The sequence below is a fragment of the Suncus etruscus genome, chromosome 9 (genome assembly GCF_024139225.1).
Source record: "Suncus etruscus isolate mSunEtr1 chromosome 9, mSunEtr1.pri.cur, whole genome shotgun sequence".
NCBI lineage: Eukaryota > Metazoa > Chordata > Mammalia > Eulipotyphla > Soricidae > Suncus > Suncus etruscus.
Window position 1 is genome coordinate 52,161,246 of NC_064856.1, and position 22,248 is coordinate 52,183,493.

The 22,248-nt window shown below is 42.0% G+C and overlaps 1 protein-coding gene across 2 annotated transcripts in view; it reads right to left on the reverse strand.

Moving 5' to 3' along the window:
* NUP98 (nucleoporin 98 and 96 precursor) overlaps positions 1-20,351 on the reverse strand; it is a 90,714-nt gene extending 70,363 nt beyond the window's left edge. Inside the window, exons 1-9 of one of the 2 annotated variants that reach the window (XM_049780249.1) lie at positions 20,246-20,351; positions 19,062-19,163; positions 18,783-18,959; positions 16,467-16,606; positions 14,978-15,085; positions 10,239-10,422; positions 6,583-6,746; positions 4,165-4,302; positions 1,674-1,761 (exon numbers count right to left, since the gene is read on the reverse strand). In XM_049780249.1, the coding sequence (XP_049636206.1) occupies positions 1,674-1,761; positions 4,165-4,302; positions 6,583-6,746; positions 10,239-10,422; positions 14,978-15,085; positions 16,467-16,606; positions 18,783-18,959; positions 19,062-19,163; positions 20,246-20,321 (1,177 nt within the window). In that variant the 5' untranslated portion in view covers positions 20,322-20,351. Of the gene's footprint in view, positions 1-1,622; positions 1,762-4,164; positions 4,303-6,582; positions 6,747-10,238; positions 10,423-14,977; positions 15,086-16,466; positions 16,607-18,782; positions 18,960-19,061; positions 19,164-20,245 lie in introns of both variants that reach the window. The other variant, XM_049780248.1, reaches the window with a different exon arrangement.
* Positions 20,352-22,248: the final 1,897 nt, after the last annotated feature.

The following is a 22,248-nucleotide window of genomic DNA, read 5'->3' on the forward strand; positions in this document are numbered from 1 at the left end:
AAACAAACAAAAAAAGAATCTCTGGAAAATAGAGGCCGAGGCAGTGGTGCCAAATGGTAAGCCTACCTTGCATGCAGTAGTCTAGGATAGACTGCAGTTCGATCCCCTGGCATCCCATATGGTCTCCCAAGCCAGGAGTGATTTCTTTTTTTTCTTTCTTTTTTTGGTTTTTGGGCCACACACGGCAGCACTCGGGTTACTCCTGGCTCTATGCTCAGAAATCACTCCTGGCGGGCTCAGGGGACCATATGGGATATCAGGATTTGAACTATCATCCTTCTGCATGGAAGGCCCTAGGAGCAATTTCTGAGCACATAGCCAGGAGTAACCCCTGACACCTGAGCGTAACCAGGTGTGGCTCAAAAACAAAGAAACAAAAGAATCTCTGGAAAACAATATGGAGATTCCTCAAAAAACTGGAAATTGAGCTCCCATATGATCCAGCTAGAGCACTATTAGTGACATACCCTAGGAACACAAAAATACAATTCAAAAATTCCTTCCTCATATCTATATTTATTGCAGCGCTATTTACAATAGCCAGACTCTGAAAACAACCAAGATGCCCTTCAACAGAGGAATGACTAAAGAAACTGTGGTACATATACACAATGGAATATTATGCAGCCGCCAGGAGAGATGAAGTCATAAAATTTTCCTATGCATGGATGTACATGGAACCTATTATGCTGAGTGAAATAAGTCAGAGGGAGAGAAAGACACAGAATAGTCTCACTCATCACTCATCTATGGGTTTTACCAAAAAAAATGTAGGGGCCAAAGAGATAGCATAGCAGTGGGTCGTTTGTCTTGCAAGCAGCTGATTCAGGACAGACAGTGGTTCGAATCCCGGCATCCCATATGGTCCCCTGAGCCTGCCAAGAGGACTTTCTGAGCGAAGAGCCAGGAGTAGCCCAAGCACCACCGGGTGTGACCCAAAAACAAAACAAAACAAATTTTAAAAAGTAAAGACATTATTGTAATAATCCCAGAGACAATAGAGTGAAGGGCCGGAAGGAGTGGCTCACAGTACGAAGCTCACCACAAAGAGTGGTGAATGCTATTAGGGAAATAACTTACACTAACAACTAGCATGATGTTAATGAATGAGAGAAGTAGAATGCCTGTCTCGAATACAGGCAGGGGTGGAGGAGGAAGGAGATCGGGGGCATCGGTGGTGGAAATGTTGCACTGGTGAAGGGGGGTGTTCTGATAACTGAAACCCAACTACTATCATGCTTGTAATTATGGTGTTTAAATAAAGATTAAAAAAAAAAAAAAAGAATCTCAACCCACATCCATTATTTTAAACCTTTCCTGATACCCTACAGAGCCACAGTTTACCTAAGAATTTTAAAATACTCCCAATCTTATCAGGAGAATTGTGTGTTATATAGTCAATGTAACTTTAGTTAGTTTGGTTTTTGGGCCACACTGGACTGTGCTCAGGGCTTAATCCTGTCTCTGTGCTCAGGGGTCACTCATGGCAAGTTCAGGGACCATACAGGGTTCCAGGGATTGAACCTGGGCCAGCAATGTGCAAAGCAAGTGCTCGCCATACTATCTCTCCGGCCCCAAGTCAGGGTAACTTTAAGAAAGCCAAACCTGCTTTTCATATGTACCAAAATTGGAAGTGTTTGTATTGGTTCCTAAAGTCAGGGTTGGTTTGTTACCAAAGATCCCGCCATTGGCTGTACCAAATGAAGGAGCACTGGTTGTGCTGGTTCCAAATGTAGTAAGCTTGTTATTGCCAAACAGGGTCTAAAAAGAATAGAATACAGAAAAATATATTAAACAACATGAAAACAATTAAAAATAAATCAAGTTGCCTCTGGTATACTAGAGTATGGAGTAAAAGAAATTTCATAACTTCCATGAAAAAGGTTGAAGAGTAAATAGAGATTATCAGAAAAATAAATGTACTTGAACAAGATTAACCTTATGAATGTAGATGCTTAGTTTGAAAAGTTCAAGACAATCCCTCACATAGACACAAGAAAAAAAATAACAAGGTAATCAAGAATTTCCCCCCCTGCAAAAGAAATGTCTCAATGAGTACTGAGAGATGATACAGGGATTAGTACGTAGTACATATCTGACATGTTGCTGACACCAGTTCAATTTCTGGCATCACATGGTTCACGATTATTGCCAGGTACATGAACATGCCTGTAACCCAGATATCCCCAAACATCCCCACCACTGCAGAGTCTGAGAAACACTGCATCCTGGGGTGCTTACAGTAGTCTTACTAATCCAATATTATGGGAGAAGTACCCTGGGGCTCCCTTCGTGAAGAGCACATAGGAGGTTCCCTCTTAGCAACAGAAAATTTATGATGAATGTGATTTCCCAACAGAAGCAGTTTCAAAAGAAATGTACAATATATTCTACAACAAGGATGTGCTTTTTATTGTTGTTGGTTTGTTTTTTATTTGGGGGCCATATCTGGTGGTACTCAGGGATTACTCCTGGCAGCTTGGGGTTCATATAAGATGCCAGGGATTCAACCTGGTCAACCCTACATAAGGCAAATGTCCTAAGACTATCACTCCAGCTCCAACATGAATGAACTTTTAAAATGTTATGGTAGGGATAATTCAAAGGTGTAAAGAGAATGCCTGGCAAGCATGGGAAAACAAGTTCAGTCCTCAATAGCACACGTGATTTTCCAGGAAAAGCTGTAGTATAAACAGAGAGTACGAAACTTCCTAATTTTTATAAAAAAGTTCTCATTTTAATTAGGTATTGTTCTGCTTTAGTCCTCCACTCTTTGCTTTATTTGCTTTTCCTTAAACACCTCATTTCAACACCCCCAAATTAGATTAAAATCAAACTAGATTAAGTTATAAAGGCTGAGTGATAGTTCATCAGGAAGGGCTTAAAAATGGTCAACTCCATTTTGATCTCCAGTACTCCATTTGATCCCCTGCACCAACCAGGAGAGGTAACTGAATGAAGAAGGAGAAGATATGGCCCAAAGTTGAAACAAAAGTTTTTTGTTTTTTGTTTTTTTTTTTTGTGGTTTTTGGGTCACACCCGGCAGTGCTCAGGGGTTATTCCTGGCTCCAGGCTCAGAAATTGCTCCTGGCAGGCACGGGAGGACCATATATGGGACGCCGGGATTCGAACCGATGACCTCCTGCATGAGAGGCAAACGCCTTACCTCCATGCTATCTCTCCGGCCCGAAACAAAAGTTTTAATATTATTTATTATTTTGGTATTGAGCCACCCTGGCATTATACAGGAGCTATGCCTGGTTATGTGTCCAAAATAACTCCTAGTGGTGCTCAGAGAATTGCAGGGTGTAGGCCCCAAACAAAACAAACAAAAATGCTAAAGTAAGAGGCCAAAGAGATAGTACAGAAAGCAAAGCGCTTGCCTTGTTTATAGGTGAACGGCGTTCCATCCCCAGGACTCCATATAGCCCCCCCAAACCCAGCCAGAAATGATCCCTGAGAGCAGCGTCAGGAGTAAACCCTGACCACTGCCCAGGTATGGCCCCAAATCAAAAATTAACAAGAACCCTGATCTTAAGAATAAGTGAAACCAAACATACAATTAAAAGAGCTGCATGTGTAAGTCCTGGGTTCAATGAATGGCACCTGAAGGGGCAATCCCAAGCACCACAGGGTATGGCCCAACCCCCAAACTGAAAGCAACTTGGGGCCAGAGATAGAACAGTGAGTAAGGTGTTAGTCTTGCCTGTGGCCAACCAGATTTTGATCCCTGGAATCCCATATGGGTCCCCTGAGCACTGCCAAGAGTGATTCCTGAATGCAGAATCAGGAGCAACCTGAGCACTGCCAGGTGTGGCCCCAAAAGTAAAACCAAACAAAAGTGAAAGCATCTTTATTTATGCTCAAAAATTTAAACTAAACAATTAAGGCAATGATTTTTTATCAGAAATAAAATACACACAACCATTAAGCAACGAAGTTTGAAAGATTGAAAAATCAACCTGTTAAAAAAAAGATTAAAAAAAAATCAACCTTTAAAAATATTATCTTTTCTAGAGAGTAAAGTGGGTAAGATTTTATACTGCTTAGTGTGGCAAAGAAACAAAAAAAAAAAAAAAAAAAAAAAACTTCAAAGACAGTCAACCCTTTCTTCAAAAATCCTTTTAATAGATTAAAACATCTTTACTTTATTGTAAAACCTACCGAACCAACAGCACCAAATGCAGTACTGGTCTGCCCAAAGAGATTTGTTCCGGTTCCAAATGGTGTCCCAGTGCTGGTGTTTGTAGCTGTTCCAAAAAGACTTCCAGGTTGTGAAGCTTGGGTTCCTCCAAATAAACCCTGAAAAAATTATCCTAGTTTAAGATAATCGTAATACAGCTAGTTTCCCTTTTTTAAATAAATTTATTTATCTATTTTAATTATCTTTATTTAAACACCGTGATTACAAATATAATTGTAGTTGTATGATTACAGTCATGTAAAGAACACCCCCCTTCACCAGTGCAGGATTCCCACCACCAATTTCCCAGATCTACCTACTCCCCACCCCACCCACACCTGTACTCGAGACAGGCTTTCTTTTTCCCTCATTCATTCACATTGTTATGATAGTTTTCAGTGTAGTGATTTCTCTAACTGCACTTATCATTCTATGTGGTGAGCTTCATGTCATTAGCTGCACCTACATGGGAGGATGGGGGAAGTAAGGGTTGGGACTGAGGCAGTAAAATATTAGAAATGAGCTTTGTAGGGCAGTATCAAGGTCCCAATACAAGATGGATATTATGGATATATAGAATATATGCACACAGTAGTATCAATATGAAAAAAAAGAGAAAAAATTTCCACTGACTGTCCCAATATAAACCAGTGCTAGAACAGCCTGCCCTCCTCCCAGAGCGCATTCCCATTAGTGTAGGGAGAGATAGGGGGAAAACCTGTTGACCCCTATAGACTCCACCTAGACCGGTGCCCAGAGAAAGACTGAAGTCCAGGGGAGAAAAACCCTATACCTGGCAAGAGCTGGTCTCCAGAATCAAGGACGAAATCAGAAGCCAGATGTCTGCCCGCCCTCCTCCCCATGCACCTCCCCCCTGGAGTACGGAGGGAGGGGGCAACCTGAGGACCACTAAGAGTCCACCTGAACCCACTTCTGGCCATCTGAGCTGGCACCCAGGGAAGGCCTGGAGTCAGGGGAAAAAGACAAGGACGGCTGGGGGCCTGCCAAGCCTCCCAGCACTCCCCAGGCTAGGGAGAAAAGCTCTGTATGGGGCCTCCCCAAACCCCATACCTGGCAAGAGCTGGTCTCCAGAATCAAAGAGGATAGTTTCCCTTTTTTTTTTGGGGGGTGGGGTGGGGAGCACACCTGACACGCTTAGAGATTATTCCTAACTCTGCACACAGAAACTGCTCCTGGCAGGCATGAAGACCATAGGGGATGCCAGGGTTCGAACAACTGTTCATCCTGAATCAGCTGCATGCAAGGTAAATGCCCTACCTCTGTGCTATCTCTCCAGCCCAACCAGTTTCCTTTTAAAGTCTATTTACACTAAGAACCAGAACAAAGTTCAAAAATCTGGAGAACATATTTTGCCTGGATGCAAAGATTCCATAATCAGCACCACATGATCTCCCGAGCAACAATGATAGTGACCCACAAACACTGAGACCAGAATAGGCCCTCAATACCACTGGCTATGGCCCAAAACAAGATCACTGTGGTTCAGGGGGCCATATGGGATCCTACAAATTGAAACCAGATACCCTGTGCAAGGCAAGCACCTACCTGTTTTATTATTGCTCCTGCCCAATACTAGCCATTTCTTTTCTTTTGGGAGGAAGATGCAGTTTGGGAGTTGAACCACAGTTTAAGATGCTCGGGTTACTTTCTGGCTCTGCATACTCAGGGACCACATGATGCTGGGGATCGAACCCAAATCAACTGCATGTAAGGCAAGCATCCTAGACTGTACTAATATTCCAACCCTAGTACTTGCCATGTTTTCAACTTCATGTGACAAAAATTATAAATACTAATATTAAATTAAAAATATATATACTAAATTTCCATAGAGAAATGTTTTACTTCACAACCTTAAAAAAAGTAGAAGCGGGCCCAGAGAGATAGCACAGCGGTGTTTGCCTTGCAAGCAACCGATACAGGACCTAAGGTTGTTGGTTCGAATCCCGGTGTCCCATATGGTCCCCCGTGTCTGCCAGGAGCTATTTCTGAGCAGACCGCCAGGAGTAACCCCTGAGCACGGCTGGGTGTGGCCCAAAAACCAAAAAAAAAAAAAAAAAAGGCAGCGCATACTTGGTAAAAAGAAAATATACCCAGAAAGGACATGTAACTTGCTCCACAGCCTCTTAATGAGTATAAAGTAAAAACTTAATTATTTAGACTTTGCTTTCTTCTATTTGTCAGGCAAAGCATGTAGCTTAGTGTTAGATCACTTAAGTGCCTTTTATGTATAAAGGCCTGGAATCAATCCCCAATACAGCAAAAGAAGATAATACTGTGGAGAGAGCAAACTTCCTAGCAATTGGACATAATTAAAGACTCAGAATCATTACTTAGCTCTATCTAACCTGGAATCAACTAAAAGCCTATGACCATACCATGGGATTGGTGGTTGTCTGTCCTAGTGTGCTGGTAGTACCAAAGGAAAAACCAGTATTTGGGGTAGATGTGGGCTGGCCAAATGGTTTGCTGAAGAGGCTGGTAGTCTGTGGGTTCGGCTGACCAAATAAGCCACCTGGATTTGTCCCAAATCCAGTTGTACCTTTTAGAAATGAAGAAGAGAAAAAATAAGTGAGAGATGTAAAAGCCAAAATCTTGCATTAGTTATTACAACATTAAAATCATTCAACATTCAAATTCATTCATTAAAATCATTCAATAGGGGCCGGTGAGATAGCATGGAGATAACGCATTTGCCTTGCACATAAAAGGACGGTAGTTTGAATCCCGGCATCCCATGTGGTCCCCCAAGTCTGCCAGGAGCAATTTCTAAGCGTGAGGCAGGAGTAAACCCTGAGAGATGCCGAGTGTGACCCAAAAACAAAAACAAAATTCAATATTCAAACCTTGTCATGTTCATGTTTCATCTTCATTAACAACAGATTTGGTTCAGACTTAAAAGTCCTACAATAATATTCTTTTTTTCTGGGGGCGCCACACCTGGCGACGCTCAAGGGTTACTCCTGGCTCTATGCTCAGAAATCGTTCCAGGCTGGCTAGGGGAACAATTTAGGATGCCGGAAATTGAACCCAGGTCAATCCCAGGTGGGCCTCGTGCAAGGCAAATGCCCTACTGTTGTGCTATTGCTCTGGGACCCCTACAATAATATTCTGACCCTAGCATCTTAGATGAGTTACGTAATTTCTCTTTGGTAAACCACTGCTTCTAATACGTAAGACACCACAAAATACCATGGGCTAGAAATAAAGATGTTTTGGGTCAGATGTTTGACTTGCATGCAGAACTGAGTTCCATAACGTACACCACTCCATCCAGGAGTGACTCAGAGAGCAAGCCATTGGGTTCCAGTTGGAAGTAACCCAAAAACAAAGACAAAAAGCTTTTTGGACAAAATGTCACTAATGATAATCAAAATGTCACAATAAAATAATGTGAATAAACTAAATCATTAACACCAACAGTAAAATTATTATTAAATGCCATTTATGTGTTTGTTTTCCCTAAGTTGCTACAAATAAAAATTAATTGGGGCCAGAGCAGATAGTACATTGAGTAAGATGTGTGTGAGCGGGCCCGGAGAGATAGCACAGCAGCGTTTTGCCTTGCAGTCGATCCAGGACCAAAGGTGGTTGGTTCGAATCCCGGTGTCCCATATGGTCCCCCGTACCTGCCAGGAGCTATTTCTGAGCAGACAGCCAAGAGTAACCCCTGAGCATCGCCGGGTGTGGCCCAAAAACCAAAAAAAAAAAAAAAAAAAGATGTGTGTGAGCACAGAGCCAGGAGTAACCCGAGTGCCACTCGCTGGGTGTGGCTCAAAACCAAAACCAAAAAGAAAGGGTAAAGTGAAGTCGTAGAGAATAAATATAGGGACTGTATTTTGGGGGTTGAGGAAAGTCACACCTGACAGGGCTCAGGGGTTACTCCTGGCTCTATGCTGAGAAATTGCTCCTGACAGGCATGGGGGACCATATTGGATGCCGGGGTTCAAAACACTCTCCTTCTGCATGCAAGGCCAACATCCTACCTCCATGCTATCTCTCCGGCCCTAGGGGTTATATTTTAAAGAACTCTGTGGACTAGTGTCCAGTTTTAAATTTGTGGGGCATGTGTTCTATCTCTTAGACCCTTCAACATTTTTATTTGTTCATTTGATGATCCAGACTACCCCACCAATGATTCTTAACCAAGTGAGCCAGTGACTCAACTCAAAGCAAGGGACTGAGAATACGATGCTGCTGTTCAGTGAAAACACCCAGGCAGGGGCCAAAGAGATGGCACAGAGGTAGGGCATTTGCCTTGTTTGCAGCCTACCCAGGAGGGACCCGGTTTGATTCCTGGCACCCCAAATGATCCCCAGCCTGCCAGGAGCAACTTCTGAGTGCAGAACCAGGAATAAACCCTGAGCGCTGCTGGGTGTGACCCAAAAACTAATCAATCAATCAATCAATCAATAAGTAAATAAAGTTTAGAAAACACCCAGGTAACCCTAGAACTGCTGGCACTCCACAGGATTTTTATCTTATTTTTACAGTGCCAGAAACTGAACTTTGTGTGTAAGCTATCTCTTTTATCACTAAGTCTCATACAAGCCACCAATTTCAGGAATTTTAGATTTAAATTTCCTTTATGTAGGCGCTGATCGACAGCACAGTGAGTAGAGCATTTGCCTAGACATGTGGCTGACATAGGTTCTATCCCCAGCATCCTATTGTATAGTCCTATGAGCCTGCCAGTAGTGATTTCTGAGCACAGAGCCAGGAAAAATACCTGAGCACCACCAGGTGTGCCCCCTGAAAAAAACCTTCTAGGTAGAATACTATTACCCTAAAATTCAATGTGTTTTTTGTTTGTTTTTTGGGTCACACCTGCTCAGGGATTACTCCTGGCTATGCGCTCAGAAATCACTCCTTGGGGCCGGAGAGATGGCACACAGGTAGGGCATTTGCCTTGCCTGCAGAAGGGCAGTGGTTCGAATCCCGGCATCCCATATGGTTCCCGAGCCCATCATGAGCAATTTCTGAGTGCAAAGCCAGAAGGAACCCCTGAGCGCAGCCGGGTGCGACCCAAAAACCAAAAATAAATAAATAAATCACTCCAGGCTTGGGGGTCCATATGGGACACCGGGGGATCGAACCATGGTCCTTCCTAGGCTAGTGCGGGCAAGGCAGACGCCTTATCACTTGCGCTACCACTCTGACCCCAAAATCAATATGGATTTATCTTTTCATCTCTGCTAACAGGTCACTATTCAGTTTTGGGTTTTTTTCCGCCACACTTGGCAGTATTTAGGGGTACACAGATCAGTGCTTAATGTACTACTGCTGGAGATTAAATGTGGGTCTCAAAGCATACACCAACCCCTCAAATTATTCTCAACAGGGCCTGGATGGATAGCACAGTGGCGTTTGCCTTGCAAGCAGCCGATCCAGGACCAAAGGTGGTTGGTTCGAATCCCGGTGTCCCATATGGTCCCCGTGCCTGCCAGGAGCTATTTTTTTCTTTTTTTTTTTTTTTGTGGTTTTTGGGTCACACCCGGCAGTGCTCAGGGGTTACTCCTGGCTCCATGCTCAGAAATTGCTCCTGGCAGGCACGGGGGACCATATGGGACACTGGGATTCGAACCGATGACCTCTTGCATGAAAGGCAAACGCCTTACCTCCATGCTATCTCTCCAGCCCCGCCAGGAGCTATTTCTGAGCAGACAGCCAGGAGTAACCCCTGAGCATGGCCGGGTGTGGCCCCCCCCAAAAAAAAAATATTCTCAACAGTGAACCCCTTAATCATTTTACCTTAAAACTACTTCTCCATGAAGATATCTCAAGGGGCTTTACATATGGAAGACATGTAAAGACAAGCTTAATCTCTAGCATAGAATGTTCCCTGAAAACTGCCAGGTATGTCCCCAAAACAAAGCCAGAAAAAACTCTTTCTGCCAAAACATACATACCCAGTATTGACTACTCTTCTAATGCCCGACCAGTATTTTTTCTCCAAAGTAATTTATCAAAAAATGAATTATGTTTTATTTAGCTGTCTGTCCCTCCCCAGTATGGCTCAAAACAAAGTGCTTACTAGTTCCAAAGCCTGTTGTTTTGTTCTGACCATACGAAAAACCTGAATTAGTGGTAGAAGAACTGAAGAGGCCTGTTGCAGTTGAAGTAGCTGGAGAAGATCCAAATAAGCCAGTTGTGCCACCTGCTCCCACCTGGTTCTGTGGGCCTTTCCGATTAGCCTGATAATCCTCTAAACGAAGTTCCTATTTAAAAAAAAAAAAGGGTAAGAAAGAAAGAAAACATATCTCTAATCTTAAAATATGGTCAAAAAGTTATTTACGATTTCATAAATTTAGTATTCAAGTTCTAAATTCCTAAGTATAAAATAACATGACTAAATGCTATATAACTACTGAATAATTATTAACTCTGTATCATTACAGAAAAACATATAAGTATCCAGTTATCATTATGATCCTTCCATAATTATCATAAAACTATAAGTTAAAAAAATCAACCACAATGAATCTTAATTTCTTTATAAACAATCTTTTGCTCATTTTTTTTTTTTTTGATTTTTGGGTCATACCTGGCAGCGCTCAGGGGTTACTCCTGGCTCTATGCTCAGAAATCGCTCCTGGCAGGCTCAGGGGACAATATGGGATGCATATAACCTTCTGCATGAAAGGCAAATGCCTTCCCTCTATGCTATCTCTCCGGCCCCTTTTGCTCATATTAAACATCATAATGTTACCTACCACTGATATATAAAAGTTAGCTGATAAAAAAAAAAAAGGAGTTTTAGGTTTTGGAGTAATAGTTTAATGGCTACATAGGGTGATTGCCTCACACATAAACAAACCTGGATTTGCACTCTTGCATCGCATTTGGTTCCCAACCCCTACCAGATTGATTCCTATGTGTGGTCAAAATCAAGAAGGGGGAAAAAAAGAATTTTAAAGACATCAAAAACTTTAGGTAAAGGGAATAAGAAAGTTCAACAGATTAATTTGAAAATCAATGAATTTCTATACTTTCCCATAAAGCATGCACACTTTTCAATACAGGGTAAAACAACAGTCATGTTGTACCATAATCTTGAACACAACAATGAACCAGGTTTTGGGCACAGAGAGCCATTATAAAAGCCTTGTTCCCTGCCTGCTTGTCTGCATAAGGCAACCAAAAAGATGCCAGCTAACATAATCTCTTCAGGGATCAAGACAGGTGGAGCCAGCGGAGTGACCATGCACATCTTCTCACCCATGTACCCCACCACAGCATATAGTAAAAACCACACTACAAGTGTAGCAATGGGGAAACAATGCAGGACAACCCTATGTATAGAGAATGAAGATGGCAGCCCTGATGCTTCGAAAAGTACCAATCAGCTAGATATCCTCTCAGATAAGATGTTTAGAGAAGAAATATGGAGGATGTTCATGGAGCTCAAAGAAAGCATAGATCAAGTTGAACGAAACACAAGTAAATATCAAGAGGATACAAAGATAGAAACCAGAATACTTCATACTGAAATAACAGGTCTGAAAAACTCGGTAGATATAAAAACCTCAATACAGGATATTGGAAAGCCTCTACAACAGAGTAACAGCAAATGAGTATGGGGTCAGTGAGTCGAAGGATGAGATGCAGAATTCCATACAGCAGAAGAGATTGGAAAGGAACCTTAAACACATGCTAATGATCAATGGATAAACTACTCAAAGAATGTGAACAGATGAAAATAGAAGTCTTTGATAAACTCAACAGAAACAACATAGGAATCATGGGAGTCCCAGAGACCCAGGAAGAGAATAATAAGAGGAGTAGGAGAAAGAGTGAGAAGAGGAAGAGGAGGAAGAAGGGGAAGAAGAAAATAAAGAGAAGAGGAAAAGGAAAGAAGAAAATGAAGACGAGAAGGAGGAAGAAGAAGAGGAAGAGAAAGAAGAGGAGAAAGAGGAAGAAGAAAAAGCTCATTCTCCCCCCCCCCTCCTCTCTCTTCCTTTCTTTTTACCCATACCTTCACTTTCCAGTTTATCCATGATCAACCAGTCCAAAAATATTATGGACAGTAAATCATTCGGAGACTACACTCCTAACTTTTATTAAAATATAATAGTCCCATGGGGCTGGAGAAATAGTATGGATAAAGCATTTGCCTTGCATGCAGAAGGTCAGTGGTTCAAATCCAGGCATCCCATATGGTCCCCTGAGCCTGCCAGGAGTGATTTCTGAGCATATAGCCAGGAGTAACCCCTGAGCGCGGCCGGGTATGACCCAAAAACAAAAATAGATAAAATATAATAGTCCCACCCCACCACCACCAACAACCACCACCACCACCAAAGAAAAAAAAGAAAAAATATATAATAGAATAATTAGGAAAAAACAATATAGAGAAGGCTTCAGAATTACCCATGATTTCAGGCATCAACTGAGGAATCTTAAAACGTATCTCTTGCAAATAAGGAAGTACAGTACACTAATAACAAACACATGCAGAAGTAAACATCATTGCTCAGCACAATATAAACAGCATATAGTCAAAACAAGACTATAGGGGCCGAGAGATAGCATGGAGGTAAGGTGTTTGCATTACATGCTGAAGGACGGTGGTTTGAGTCCCAGCATCCCATATGGTCCCCAGAGCCTGCCCGGGGTGATTTCTGAGCATAGAGCCAGGAGTAACCCTAGTGCTGCTGGGTGTGACCCAACAACCAAAACAAAAAAACAACAACAAACAAATAACAACAACAACAACAACAAAAACCACACTATAGATACACACAAGCCAAATATTACTTCTACCTAAAACAATAGGTATCCATAAATGTAAAATTTTGTTATTTTATTATTTTGTCTTTTTTAAATACTTTTGTGGATTTTCAAGGATGTTCTAATGGAACTTTGGGTAAGTATAGCATGTAAGCCAACCTGGGTTCAGTCCCCAGCACTTGTTGTAGTCCTTCAAGTTCTGCCAAGATCCCAAAGCATATAGTCAGGAGTAATTTTTGAGGACTACTGGGAGTAAATGGCCAAAAAACAAAGTCTTAATATGTTAAAAAAAATAATTTGGGGGCCGGGCGGTGGCGCTGGAGGTAAGGTGCCTGCCTTGCCTGCGCTAGCCTAGGACGGACCGCGGTTCGATCCCCCGGCGTCCCATATAGTCCCCCAAGAAGCCAGGAGCAACTTCTGAGCGCATAGCCAGGAGTAACCCCTGAGCGTCACAGGGTGTGGCCCAAAAACCAAAAAAAAAAAAAAAAAAAAATAATTTGGCTGCAACCAGAGTGATAGTACAGCAGGTAGGGTGTTTGTCTTGCACATGGCCTACATTGGTTTGATTCCTGGCATCCCAAATGGTCGTCCCCCGAGCCTGCCAGGATTCTTGAGTGTGGCCACCAACCCACCGCCCAAAAAAAAAAACAAGAAAAATGTAATTTGGCGGTTACTTTTTTTACACAAAATACAAATGTGGAACCAAAACCATGCCCAACACTGCAGTCACCAAGTCCTGTGTATTCACCAGCTCCAAAGTCTCAATTTATTCTGGAAAGAGATATATACCAAGCCAGGAAAAATCAGAGGAACAAAGGCTACGCTATTAAAAAATGTCTATCTTAGGAGAAGGTGAGTCAAATCCCCACCCTACCAAAGCCACGCCAGAAGCACCTACCATCCATAACCTACTGCTTTGACAATGGTTCAGCTTTACCATTCATCTACAAATCTCTGCAGACACCAACCTGACCAAAACTCCAAACACGGTATTTGGGCCAATATCACCAGGATGTTTCTGGAATGAGTGTGGGTACACTCCCACCCACCCCTGCTTTCTTGTACTTCTGGAAGTCCTGGCAGTCAAAAACATGCCCAACAAACCCCACAATATTAGCAACAGTATTGTGGCCACACAACACCTCTAATTTTTTTTAATACTGTCATCCACATAGGACATACCAATTTAGAGACAATGTATATCCGAAGCTACCTAGTGTTCAAAAACAAAAGTACTAACAGAATGATCATTTAACAACAAGAGTCTACTAAACCTGACAATGATTCATTGTGAAATACAGTAATTTTCAAAATGTTTGTTATTGTATTCTTTTTTCTTTCTTTCATTTCTTTTTTTAGTAATTTTGCTTTCACCTGGAAACAAATGTATTATGATAAAACTATGTTAACTAGGCAATATGTGGTCTTTAAATGAAGTAATTTGTATTTTTAAAGATTTGTAATGTGGATCATTTTATTAAAAATCCAATTAAGGGCCCGGAGAGATGGCACAGCGGCGTTTGCCTTGCAAACAGCCGATCCAGACCAAAGGTGGTTGGTTCAAATCCCGGTGTCCCATATGGTCCCCCGTGCCTGCCAGGAGCTATTTCTGAGCAGACAGCCAGGGGTGACCCCTGAGCACTGCCGGGTGTGGCCCAAAAACCAAAAAAAAAAAAAAAAAAAAAAAATCCAATTAAAATTAAAAAAAAAAAGAAAAAAATAAAAGAAAAAAAAAAAAAAACCAAAAAAGAAAAAAAAAAAGAAAAAAAAATCCAATTAAAAGGGCCCAGAGAGATAGCACAGCGGCGTTTGCCTTGCAAGCAGCCGATCCAGGACCAAAGGTGGTTGGTTCGAATCCCGGTGTCCCATATGGTCCCCGTGCCTGCCAGGAGCTATTTCTGAGCAGACAGCCAGGAGTAACCCCTGAGCATTGCCGGGTGTGGCCCAAAAACCAAAAAAAAATCCAATTAAAAGACTTTTAAATTTCTATTTTACAATAAAAACAAATTAAGACACTCAGCTTCTGCATTCCAATATACTAACCTCTAAGGATTTGCTTTCATATTCTTTCATAGCAGTAATACATTGGTGCTTGGTACTGATGTTAGTGCTAACTCCCGCTTTAACCATAGTATCTGTACCAGTTGGAGGCTGCAAAGAAAGATAAAAGTAGAATTGAAAGTTAGAGCAAATGTCTTAAGTTCATATATATTTGCATGGATCCAATGTTTCAACTATTAAAACTCTAACTCTAGAAGACTCTAGATTTTACATAAAGGAAATACTTGGGATATGATTAAATACATTACATTTCTATATATCTCCTAATATATCATCAAGGTACCTCAATAAAAATAAAAATTATCACAAATTCATGGCTGGAAGGTGGTCCAATGGGCAGGATGCTTGTCTTGCATGTGGCCAACATGAGTTCAACCCAGTACCTCATATGGTCTACTGAGAACTACTAACAGGAGTGATCCCTGAGGGCAGAATGAGGAATAAGCCTAGGAGCATGCCCAGGTGTAGCTCAAAAACAAAAAAAGACCCAGAGACTTACAAAACCCAAGACTTATCTCACTAGCAATAAATCAAATTACTTATTAAATATATTATCACCTGCATAAAGAAAGCTTTACCTGATTTACCCAAAACATATATACCTCTAATTTCTGGATAAGGAAAATAACTCAAAAAGTTAAAGCAGGGCCCGGAGAGATAGTACAGCGGCATGGCCAGGAGTAACCCCTGAGCATCACTGGGTGTGGCCCAAAAACCAAAAAAAAAATTCTATTTTTATCTTTTCATGTTTTATTTCTAAGTTATTAGAAACCAAATTATAAGTAGATTAAATACAAGTTAAACATACTAGTATACTATTATAATCTATGGTTGAATACAAATTCAGCTGAGTAGAGAATATTTCAAATATATACTGTAATTGGGTTTACACTTTAATTTTTTTCTGGTCCATTATACAATTATTATACATTATACATTATTGTTTTTTGGTTTTTGGGTCACACCTGGCAGCGCTCAGGAGCTACTATTGGCTCTATGCTCAGAAATTGCCCCCGGCAGGCTCGGGGGACTATATGGGATGCTGGGATTTGAATCACTGTCCTTATGCATGCAAGGCAAACGCCTTATCTCCATGCTATCTCTCCGGCCCCATACACAAATTTTTTTTTTTTTTTTTTGGTTTTTGGTTTTTGGGCCACACCTGGCAGTGCTCAGGGGTTACTCCTGGCTGTCTGCTCAGAAATAGCTCCTGGCAGGCACAGGGGACCATGTGGAACACCAGGATTCGAACCACCACCTTAGGTCCTGGAACAGCTGCTTGCAAGTCAAACATTGCTGTGCTATCTCTATGGGCCCAAAGCCCCATACACAAATATTCTTAGCACATCTTTCATGAAATGTGAGACTAAGCATGTTCAGATAAAAATTGGCAAATTTTTATAATTTACTCTAAAAAGAAATTTACAAACAAGAAAAACATATTCCTGAAAGATAGGAAGAAAATACTTACATTAAATTTAATTGTAGTGCCAGTAGGTGCAGCTGTAAAACTGCTTGGCCCAAAGAGAGAGCCAGAGGAGCTACCAAAAGGGTTAGAAGTGGTATTTGTAGTTCCAAAAAGGCCACCACTGCTAGTACTTGTTCCAAAGTCTAAAAATTAGAAAGAAAAATCAAGCGTTAACAGCTAAGAAATAAGGATTATGTACTTATATATATGTATGTATATATATATATATATACATACATATATATGCATACATATATATATTAAAAGCTCTCTTGGAATCGGTATGTGCCACTATAGCAACATTATGTAACATCCTCATATGTTCAAACCTTCCTAAGAAAAAAATCTTCAAACACATTTCTTTGGGCTGGAGAGATAGCATGGAGGTAGGGCATTTGCCTTGCATGCAGAAGGTAGGTGATTTGAATCCTGGCATCCCATATGGTCCCCCAGTGCCTGCCAGGAGCAATTTCTGAGTGTAGAGCTAGGAGTAACCCGAGTGCTGCCAGGTGTGACCCAAAAAAAACAAAAAAACATTTCTTTAAAAGGTTCTAGACTCGGGCCAGAGTGATAGCACAGCAGTAGGGCATTTGTCTTGTATGCTGCTGACTCAGGATGGACCTGGGTTCAATCTCCAGCATTCCCATATGGTCCCTCAAGCCTGCCAGAAACGATTTCTGAGTGCAGTGTCAGGAATAACACCCCTGAGCACTTGGGTGTGGCCCAATCCCCCACCAAAGATTCTAGACACAGGGCCAAAATGATAATACAGTAGACAGTCCTTGCTTTGCACACACTGTCCATAGTCTGTCCCTGGCACGATATGGTTCCCTGACCACCATAGAAGTGGTCCCTGAGTGCAGAGCCAAGAATAAATTCCTGAGCACTGCAGTGTGTAATCAAAAATTACGGAGCCAGAGAGATAGCATGGAGGTAAGGCATTTGCCTTTCACGCAGAAGGTCATTGGTTCGAATTCTGGCATCCCATATGGTCTCCCGAGCCTGCCAGGAGCGATTTCTGAGCATGGAGCCAGGAGTAACACCTGAGTGCTGCCGGGTATGACCCAAAAACCAAAAATAAATAAATAAATAAATAAAAATTAAAAATAAAAACAAGCCAAAGAAATAGAATGGAGGTAGAACATTTGCCTTGCATGCAGAAGGTAGGTGGTTTGAATCCCGGCATCCCATATGATCCCCTGAGCCTGCCAGGAGTGATTTCTGAGCATAGAGCCAGAGTAACCCGAGTGCTGACGGGTATGACTCAGAACAAAAAAACCAAAAACAAAAACAAACAAAAAAAACCCAAGGGGCTGGAGCGGTGGCAAGTGGCAGGGCATTTGCCTTGCACGCGCTAACCTAGGACGGATCGTGGTTCATCCCCTGGCGTCCCATATGGTCCCCCAAGCCAGGAGTGATTTCTGAGTGCAAAGCCAGGAGTCCTGTGGCCCAGAAAGCAAAAATAAGAAAAGAAAAGAAAAGAAAAGAAAAGAAAAGAAAAGAAAAGAAAAGAAAAGAAAAGAAAAGAAAGTGCTTGTGAAAAATGTAGTACTTGGGATCAAACCCAAGGCCTCCCACAAGCAAAGCTTAGTCACTTCTGCAACCTGAAATTCTCACTGTCATACCTACAAAACTATTCTACTCTGGATCTTAGCTGTCTTTTACCATTCTATATTAGGTGTCACTCTCCCCTTTGTCATTTCTTTTGGCATTATATTCATTTTATTAATTTTTTAATTGGAATATAGGCAACAGGTATATAAGTCATTACTATTGATGGTTTTTGTTTGTTTTTTGGGGTCACACCTGGCTGCACTCAAGGGTTCCTCCTGGCTCTATGGGACCTTATGAGATGCCGGGATTCGAACCACTGTCCATCTGCATGCAAGGCAAACACACTACCTTCATGCTGTCTCTCCGGCCCCACTATTGATAGTTTTGATGAACATTTACTCTACCTCACCATAGGACATTCTTCAAGTTTTTTGTTTTGGGGCCACACTCCTGACTCTGCATTCATAAATCACTCTTGGTAGGCTCAGGGAACTATATGGGATGCCAGGAATCGAACCTGGGTTGGCCATGCGCAAGGCAAATGCTCTACCCACTGTGCCATAACTCAGGCCCCAAATTTACATTCTTCGAGAGATTTACATATCACTTTATGACTCTGCTCTCATACACTTAAAAGTACTATGCTCTCATTTTTACAATCTGGTTGGAAAAGATAGTTCAACAAATATACAAGAACAATAAACATTTAATAAAAAAAATAAAATTGTTAGCTGCAGAAGTTCAATAATGTGATGTCCTACTTACTTCCAAAGCCAGTGGGTTTATTTTGTGCAAAAGCATTGTTCTGGGATGAGAAGAGACTAGTCCCTGTACTTGCAGTTCCAAATAAACTATTTGATGTTCCTGTTGATGTGCCAAAACCAAAACCGGTACTTGTGGATGTAGCTGGCTGGTTAAATGAACTTGTACCAAATAATCCTGCTGGGGAAATGAAGAGAAAAAAAAAATTAAGCAGACAGAATGAAACTATTAGTACCATACCAGTTATAAATAAGCCAAATATATTTCAAATAAAGCCTCTACCTGGTTTGGTCTGTGAATTTCCAAAGAGGCTTCCAGTACTGTTGCTAGAACCAAATGCAGATGTTCCAAATGCTCCTCCACTAGTAGTGCCAAAGCCAGTATCTGAAAAAACAAAGTCAAGGGTCAGAATAAAATTCCAAATCAGGTAACTCAACAAAACAACTAGCTTAAATATGTTGGTTGAAGCAATAGTACAGCAGGTAGGACTTACCTCACCAGTGGCCAATCTGGGTTCAATCCCCAGAAACTTATATTGTCCCTGAACACACCAGGAGTGATCCCTGAGCATAGAGCCAGGAGTATGCCTTGAGAACTGCAAAGTGTGCCCCCCCCAATTTAATATTTCTCAGGTCAGAGAAAAAGTTTTATGAATTGAGTACATATTCATCATACGGATTCAATTCCTGGGGCCCGGAGAGATAGCATGGAGGTAGGGCATTTGCCTTGCATGCAGGACAGTTGTTCAAATCCAGGCATCCCATATGGTCCCCCAAGCCTGCCAGGAGTGATTTCTTAGCATAGAGCCAAGAATAACCCCTGAGCACTGCTGGGTATGACCCAAAATAAAAAATAATAATAATAAAAAAAATAAAAAGATTCAATCCCTGATATCACATGGCCAGCTAGCAGTGAGCCAGAGTGGGCACCCTCTGTCATGCACTACTAGCTTTGATCCCTAAAACAAAAACAGGCCTGGAAATGTAGCTCTCTGGTAGAATGCCAGTCTTTCATGCATGAGATCCTGGGTTTGATCATACTAAAATACTGATTAGAGCTAGGGATGGTACTCAGAGAATTGGTCTTGGTATGTGCAAGGCTGAGTTCAATTCCTGGCACATGGTCCTCAACATGGTAGAGTATGACTCCTATTAAAAAAAAAAAAGCAAGGGGGGCCGGAGAGAGAGCATGGAGGTAAGGCGTTTGCCTTTCATGCAGAAAGTCATTGGTTCGAATCCCTGCGTCCCATATGGTCCCCCGTGCCTGCCAGGAGCAATTTCTGAGCCTGGAGCCAGGAGTAACCCCTAAGCACTGCCGGGTGTGACCCAAAAACCACAAAAAAAAAAAAAAAAAAAAAAGGCAAGGATAACTGGGTTTGATCCTCAGCATCACATACAGACCCCCAAGCCTTCCTTCCCTGAGTTCAGGAAAAACCCAATAATTTGAAAAATAACAACAAAACTCACTCTGTCCGAATGTCGAAGTTGTGCCAAAGCCACCTGTACCACCCCCAAAGGGTGTTCCAAATGATTTATTAAACATCTTCAAAAGTGAATCTTCACTTCAGAAAACTGCAAAGAAAAAAGGATGAGAAAAATAATTATTTCAGAAATCATTCTACAACTTGGTTAGATCTGTTAGAATTATAACTCTAGATTCATCCATAAATATGATAATACCCCATGATGAAACAGATTGAACTGAATCATTACCATAATGAGGTCAAACTTCAGATCTCATCAGAATAAAATCCCGAATTATGGGACTGGAGCAGTGGTGTAGTGATAGGGCATTTGCCTTGTACACGGCTGACCTAAGACGGACCGGGGTTCAATCCCATATGGTTCCCCAAACCAGGAGTAATTTCTGAGTGCATAGCCAGGAGTAATCCCTGAGCATCATCGGGTGGCCCAAGCCCCTCCCCCACAAATTCCAAATCAGGTAACTAAACAACAAAAAAGCTTAAATATATTGGTTGAAGCAAAAGGACAGTAGTTTTCCTTTAAAACAATGCTGTCATCTTATTTTCTAACAACTAGCGTCTTTTATTTTATTTTTTGGTTTTTGGGCCACACCCGTTTGACGCTCAGGGGTTACTCCTGGCTAAGTGCTCAGAAATTGCCCCTGGCTTGGGGGGACCATATGGGACGCCGGGGGATCGAACCGTGGTCCGGTCCGTTCCTTGGCTAGCGCTTACAAGGCAGACACCTTATCTCTAACGCCACCTTCTCAGCCCCTACTAGGGTCTTTTAAATAAAGATTTCAGAGCCATGAGTAACCCAGGTGCTTCGGGCGTGGCCCAAAAACAAAACAAAAACCAACAACAAAAAACAGTTGCTGGGGCCAGCTTGGTGGCACTAGAGGTAAGGTGCCTGCCTTGCCTGTGCTAGCCTAGGAAGGACCTAGGTTCGATCCCTGGGCGTCCCATATGGTCCCCCAAGTCAGGCACGATTTCTGAGCTCATAGCCAGGAGTAACCCCGAGCGTAACCGGGTGTGGCCCAAAAGCCAAAAAAAAAAAAAAAAAAAAAACAGTTGCTATCACAGTGCCAAAGAGACAGAATGGAGGTAGGGCATTTGTCTTGCATGCATAAGAATGGTGGTTCGAATCCCAGCATCCCGTATGGTTCCACGAGCCTGCCAGGAGCGATTTCTGAGTGTAGAGCCAGGAGTAACCCCCACTGCTGGGTGTGACCCAAAAAACAAAACAAACAACAAAAACAAAATAAAAACCAGCTGACTCAAACAATGTGGTAAATTAGTGGTACCCATATTCCTTTTTTTTTTTTTTTGGTTTTGGGGTCACACCCAGCAGCACTCAAGGGCTACTCCTGGCTCTACACTCAGAAATTGCATCTGGCAGGCTCGGGGGACCATATGGGATGCCGGGAATCAAACTGCCATCCTTCTGCATGCAAGGCAAACGCCCTACCTCCAGCTCTCTCTCCAGCCTCGGTACCCATTATCCTACCTAGTCGAAAATTAAAAGAATAACTTCTAACCCCCCCAAAAAAAACCCTGAAATGTCAGTATTCTACTGGTTTCATAGGGTGTTAGTTTCAGGACCTTAATGTGCCACTCCATCATTCAAAGATACCGAAAACCCAGACACTTGATTGCGTCAGATACAGAGATTCCTGGTCCAACTCTGAACAACTTTTTATTGGCACTACACCCAGTGGTATACTCAAGAATTTGAAAAAACAAATACAAAAAAAAAAAAAAAAAAAAAGAATTTGTGACAGCATGGTGCCCATGGGACCATGCAATGCTGGGGGAATGCAATCCCAGCTACTATAATGCAAAGTATGCATATTATATCTCTGAGCCAGCCACCATAGTTACATACTCTCCATAAGATGTCTGAGGCCTGGGCTAGAGAGAGAGCACAGCAGTAGGACATTTGCCTTGCATGCAGACGGACCGTGGTTTGAATCCCGGCATCCCATATGTCCCCCGAGCCTGCCAGGG